General features: G+C 40.2%; 1 protein-coding gene across 1 annotated transcript; it reads right to left on the reverse strand.

Moving 5' to 3' along the window:
- Positions 1-442: 442 nt before the first annotated feature.
- On the reverse strand, positions 443-6073 carry IFT70A (intraflagellar transport 70A). Its single transcript, XM_007965452.3, has one exon. It carries the CDS (start codon positions 5407-5409, stop codon positions 3412-3414), a length of 1998 nt encoding a protein of 665 aa, XP_007963643.1. The 5' UTR covers positions 5410-6073; the 3' UTR covers positions 443-3411.
- Positions 6074-6508: the final 435 nt, after the last annotated feature.

Below are 6508 nucleotides of genomic sequence, written 5' to 3' on the forward strand. Positions count from 1 at the left end.
TGCCTTCTAATTAAATATTTTACAGCAAAGTGTTGCTGTTATGGTTCAATTCCTGAAGCTTTCTTTTGCTTTACAATGTTAGGGAGTGACCATCTCTTCCTATGGTACTTCATGACTTAAAAATGGAACAGACACTTTATATTCACAAAAGTATATATTCTCCTTTCCATATATGAAGTACGTAGACTATAGTGTATGGTTTTGGAAATTTTGGAAGAACTGGGACTAAGAGGTTGAGTTTTCACAGAAGAGACTCTGATCAGAAAAACTAGCCAGTAATTTACTGTTGAGACTTAAGATCTTGAGAGTTTGTGGGTACTCCACGGACACACGTTTTATAGCAGATGCCATGAGTACTGGTGAAACTTTTAGTCATGTGCCCTTTATCTTAAGCATTTGACTCTCCTAATGAAATAGTTGAAAATAAAATAGCAGCAATAAATGCTTTCCCACATACTTTATTAGGGTCCTGTTTGCATAGTACAATTTTAGCCATGTGCTATTTTGACTTAGGGTATTCAGTCATTGATATTGATGTGTTTTATTTCACAAACGTGCAAATTTCACTTTTGAACAAGGACTTGGGCCCATTTTATATGTTCACATGATATTAATATTTGCAATCAAGTTATTGGCAGGTCTCACTTAAACTAATAAATGCTTATTTTTCACATTAGAAATGTACTTATAAGTCTATATTCTAATAATTTTTCCTTATGAAGCAATTCCTTTTCTAATAAATACACATGATGAGTTTATAGAAAGGATTTTAGTATGTGGTGGATCAATCTTGGCCCAAATCCAAAGGAGCTGATTTAATTAAACAACCAAAAGAACCTCAATTAATAGTGGTATCAAGTATAAAGTAATCACCTTGTAAAGACTCACTCCCCAAGAGAATATTAAACACTATACCTATGGCCAATAAATTAATTACCTTCTGGCTAATGTCTAGCCCTATTTTTCAATATAAAATGATTATAAATTACAGTAAGGCAAGTGTCCTCTAAAGTTGAGTACATTTAATTCCCAATGTTACAGAATTCAAAATGATACAAATACTGCATGTCTTTAAAATTTCAGTCTGTTTTTCTATTGAGTTCAAAAAGTTTAAAAGATGGAGGTTACCACAAATACATATATATAAAAAGTTCACTCTATTCTACAAATTACATAGATCTAGTACTTTTGGTGAGTCCTCTTAAATTTTTTTCTGGCATTGCCAATCTGAGAGTCACTTTTTATCAATACATATTATCTCGCTTTGCAAAAATGCATTTTTAAAAGGTTTCAAAAGTCACCTTGATAATCATAGTGCTCACTCACCTGACACTTACTGCTAAAAGGTTGTTATGCATCTTTTATACCTGGTTGAGATTCAAATTCCAGCTAACAGAGAAAAGTTTCCCTATAATTGACAAAAGGGAAAAGATTAAAAAGAGAAAGAGAAGCGAATGGTAAGAAAGATAGATTTTTCATTTCTTATCTTGTGATACATTCTGCAGCAGTAAACACCACTATCTCTTAAGTAGACCCTTTGAAGGCAGGGGGAGAAAACACTCCAAGAGAAAGCTTTAAACTAGAGATTGCTTTCCTATTCTATGTGGCTTTGACCTTTTAGAAAGTGCATGGCCTCTTCTCCTTGAATTAAATAAAACAAGAATATAAGGACTGATGATTTGATTTAGTGAGTTAGTTACGGAAATAGTTTTGGCATCTCTTATTTCCATTCTGTTATCCATTACTTCTGTTCTGTTAATGGCAGCAGACACTTGATTAACTACTGAGATTTGGACATGAAGGGTATCCAAAGTGGATTGTGAAGTATATCATTAGCTAAATCTCCATTACGTCTTCACTTCACCTGTTCCTGTTTCCAGATTTCTGGCAGACTGGCATCTAAAGGGCTTCATGTTAGAAGCAGGAGAGGCTCTAAATATTTCAAGAATAATTGAGGAAAAAATACACATTATAACAGCTTGTCAATTAAACTACTGAATGGAAGGGTCGTTCATCATTTTTGGGAAGGATTAAAAGCAAATTTCCTCTTCCCCAACAAAAACAAACATTCGTACAAAAACTAAAAGAGGAAGTTAAGAGAGTTATATAATTTCTAAATAGCTATAAAAGTATTAATTTATGCACAACCATAACAGAGACTGGGGGACCACTCTATATATATTCATAGCTAGAGTTGTAAGCAACAATTGCAGGTAAAAAGGCAAAAATCCAAATTTCTTATTAATAATCAGTATAACATCCAACAGTAACAATCACTGACTGTAGGGGTTAACATTTACTGTAAGCCAAAATCCTAGAAAACATTAATATAAAATACAATTATATACTTCCTGGCTGATTTGCTTATATATCTAGGTCGTAAAAAAAGAGGAGCAACTTTTTTCTATATGGCTTATACAAAATCAGATGTTACAGCCAAAAGCAATTGTAAAGGCTTCTGATAGTTCAAATGATTGTGAAACCCCAAAGAATAAAGGAATTTCTGAAAGCCTAAAATTAGAAGGTATGGAACTCATACCTTTAGGCTTCTCATTCTCAGTTCAGTGCTTATGTTTTCCTAAAAAATTAAAAAGTAAAAATTAAAAATTTCAGTTTTTTAAAAACTGAAAATATTAATAGGCTTCCACACTTAATATATGTTGTATCCACAAGTGGGCAAAACCATTTCTGTAAAACCAAAAATAGAACATGAAGAAAAACTTTTATTATAAAACTTAAGAAGCAACAAATCAATCAAATTATGAAAAAAAATTACATCACTGACCGAACCTCATCACCTGAAAAGAGCCAAGAAAAGAAATTCCCATTATACTTGAACTTCTAAAACGGCTTAAAGAAGGTCTAAACTAGACTTTGTTGCAATCCAGAAAGTTAAAGGACTAAAAAACTGGAGAAATAGAGTTAAGAATTTGATTTATTAGACAGCACAGTCTATCTTGAGATAGCAAAATAGACATGGCTTTATTTGCTGATTGAGAAGTGGTCCAGCCGTTCGTTGGCTAGCAGTCATTTACATATCAGTGACCAAATGCAAACATACTCATACTAACAGTGCTTTGGTCCATGACATACCCTTTTGACAGCCCAAAGCTGAAATATCAACTCTATCTGGGGTTTCCTTCTTATACAAAGATGTCATCTAGCAATTGTTGCTTGAGGGCAAGACCAGATGATTGTCACTAGTAGGAAGAAAGCAGAAGTGATGCAGCTTACACTGCATAGTCCTTACTCTTCTGTATTAAATGAAAAAGTTGCTCAAACATAAACTTGTTATTATAAAGTGGATAAAATTCAAAATAAGACAAATATAAAGATGCCAAGGCTAAATACAGATAAAAAAAGTGTGAAAGGTAAGAAAGCCATTTTGAAAAAAGCCACTATCAGCCATAACTACTTATTCCATCCTATGATCTCATAAATCAAAGCTTTCAATTGTCTGGACTCATCTGTGACTGTATTCTTCCCAACATGCATTCTTTCTTCTTCCAGGGGTTGTTCAATAACAGCAGGTATGTTTGTGCCATAAAGTTCACAGTGTCCTAGAAACTGGACACATTCTTGAATAACACTGTCATGAATGACTATCATGTGTTTTGACATGTTTTCTAACAAGGACAGGAAGCATCTTTTGGCATAATACCAGGTATCTGTTCCCAGCTTTTTATTATAAGGCTCCAAGCTTTTGATAACTCGAGAAATACCAAACTCATAGTTTCCTTTGGCACAATAAAGAGTTCCTATCACCAAATTCACAATGCAGAGATGGTACATTTTCCTATTTGGGTCATCATAAGAGAGCTGCTCTTCCTCCTTTTCAATCTTCCTCATCAACTCCTCTGCTTCTTCATTTTGACTTGTCATAATATAGGAAACACAGAGATTGGCCAGTACAATAGCACTGACATTCAGGATGTTATCATAATGCTTCTTGACTATGGGTTCATAGAAACCAATGGCTTCTTTGTATTTGTTTTCCTGCATGAACAGAACATGAGCCACATTCAACTTCCACACATCATGGTCGTTACAGAATTCCACAGATTTGCGGAAGATCTTTTCCACCATTGGATAATTTTCAAGGTTCCAGTAGATTTTTGCCTGAGCCATTAGCACGGGAATATACTTCTCCATGGTTTCATCATATTCATTCACTGCCTTTTTGATAGCTTCATCATCTCTATTGTGTCTTGCTTCCTGTACTTGCTTGGTGAGTCTCCGAAGCTGCTCAGTCAACATGCCTGCTAGCCCATCAAGCTTAATGAAAGCCTCTTCAGGAGCTGTCTGGCAAGTGATCACGGCATCCAAGAACTCATAGAGATAGGGTGTGAGGAACTTATAAGTCAAATGGGCATTTTCTGCCAGGACATCTGCTGCCAGGTCAAAATACTCATATTTACAGTAGAGCAGCAACAGGTTGCCAAAAGTCTCTGGAGGAAAGGGATTCTGTTGGAGCAAAAACTGTAGCTTTTCAAACCCTTCTGTAGGCCTGGCATCCATGTTCATTAGTGCCTGGTTGTGTAGGGTCACAGGGTCCAACTCTTCCTCTGCCCTGGGTGGCATGTCAGTGAGGGTTTCTTGGGCTACCTCATAGTTTCTCAGTTGGTATTCTATGGCTGCCTTAAGGTTGAAGGCTTCCACCAGAGCAGTCTGATGCAGGACTAAGGTGTTGCCAACACTGCGAACATCAAAGCCCTCAGTGGTCATGCCCACACCTAGCTCAGGGTGCTGTCGGATGCCACGCTCAATAATCTCAGCGATGTGCTTCAGTGCTGAGGCATACTGTCGGCTACTGTAATAGGCCAAAGCCAGGTTGTAGGAAAGGTCAGGCTGGTAGCCTGAGGCCTGCAGTGCTGCAGAAAACTTGGAGCACGCAGCTTCATACTGTCCCTCCTTGTAGAGCAAACAACCCAGGTTGACCTGGCCATCGGTCTCATTTTCGCCCCCACTTTCTTCTCCCCCTTCCCCACTCAGCAGCTGCTCCACCAGGCTCCTGGACCCCGGCAGATCACCCTCACTGTACTTGATGGCACCTTGCAGGCGGAGGACCCGGCTGTGGTAGGCGGGGTTATCCAGGAGAAGGAAGGCGACCCGGGTGGCCTCCGGATAAAGGCAGGCCTTGTACAGGGCCTGGGCCTGGTACAGGCGGTACTGCTCCAGTTCCGGGTGCAGCTGGCCCAGCTGCTCATAGCACTCCGCCGCCAGCGCAAACTCCTGCAGGCGGTAGTAGCAGTAGCCTAGCAGCGACAGGCCTGCGCGGCTCCTAGGGCTCCGCTGCAGCTCTCGGCCCAGCAGCTGCACCGCCTCGGCGTAGCGGGCATCGCGGATGAGCCGGTACACGACTGCGGTGAACTCCCCGTCGGGAATCTGCGCGCCGCTCAGGCCCGCCATAACCACCACGGCTGTTATGCGTGCGGTTACCACGACAACAGGGCAACCGGAAACGGAAGACGGCCGGTTACTCTGCCACGGAAGGAATCTGTTAGGAATTAAAAAGGGACCATTCTTGTTAGTCTCTCAAGTTCGGTTTGATCTGGCGGACTGCAGAGTGGCGGCAGTCAGACGGGGAAAGACTAATCCAGGCCGTTCAGAGACTGAATCTCCTCGTTCCGGCATGCATCGTTCCTGTGGCGCCGCTGCGCGGGCGTGGCCACACTGCATGCTGGGAGGCGTAGTCCCTGCTGCACCCACCCGACCCGCGGCCCGTGGGGACGAACGGTCACCCGTCTTCCCGTCCCCCTAAAGATGAGGGGCGCTCTCTGTGTCTGTTGTGCCACCTCGGTCTCTATCGCGGCGGTGGAAGATTTCCGGCCCATGTTCCTGGCGATTTTGAGCCTTGTATGCGGTGTGGTCTATACTAATGCTGGCGTTTGGCTTACTTTTAATAGAGATTCGCTAGTAATAAAAGGACCTTTCAATAAAAGGAGCGGGATGGCAAAAGGGAGTTAACTCCTTGAATTCCCTTGGAATTAGAGCAGGTTCTTATTATGCTACCCCGAGGGCACAGTTTGTAAGAACAGAATAGAGCAGCAAACAGAAATCCTTCTTATTTTGGTGGTTCCAGAGGTTAATGAGGAAAAAGTGCTGTGAATCTTATTGGTACTGGGAGAGGATCTATTTTTGATCGCAGTATCTGCCCCTTTCCATGACAAAAAATATTACTGAGTATACGTTGGCGTTTACACTTGGTTGTAACCATTGCTGTGGCCCTCCAACCATCTCTGCCGATAAGAAACCAGTATCTTTTGTCATCTCCCATGATATCCATTGGTCTCTCTGGCACCTAATATAAACCTAATCCAAGTAAAAGTGTGTTGTTTGCTACATAATTACTGCAAATCCTTTGTATGCATCCATAATAGTATTACTGCCCATAAATCTTTTCTATATATAAACTTCACAGCTATCATATGGTTGATATATCAACCATATCACATAGCACCTCTATTATAGACTGTTTACATATAGTATTTCTAATTTTAATAAGCAA

Source organism: Chlorocebus sabaeus, chromosome 10 (assembly GCF_047675955.1).
Source record: "Chlorocebus sabaeus isolate Y175 chromosome 10, mChlSab1.0.hap1, whole genome shotgun sequence".
Taxonomy (NCBI): Eukaryota; Metazoa; Chordata; class Mammalia; order Primates; family Cercopithecidae; genus Chlorocebus; species Chlorocebus sabaeus.

Bases quoted from the DNA above. Each gene is read 5' to 3' on its own strand.
- IFT70A (XM_007965452.3), bottom strand. From the start codon at position 5,409: ATGGCGGGCCTGAGCGGCGCGCAGATTCCCGACGGGGAGTTCACCGCA.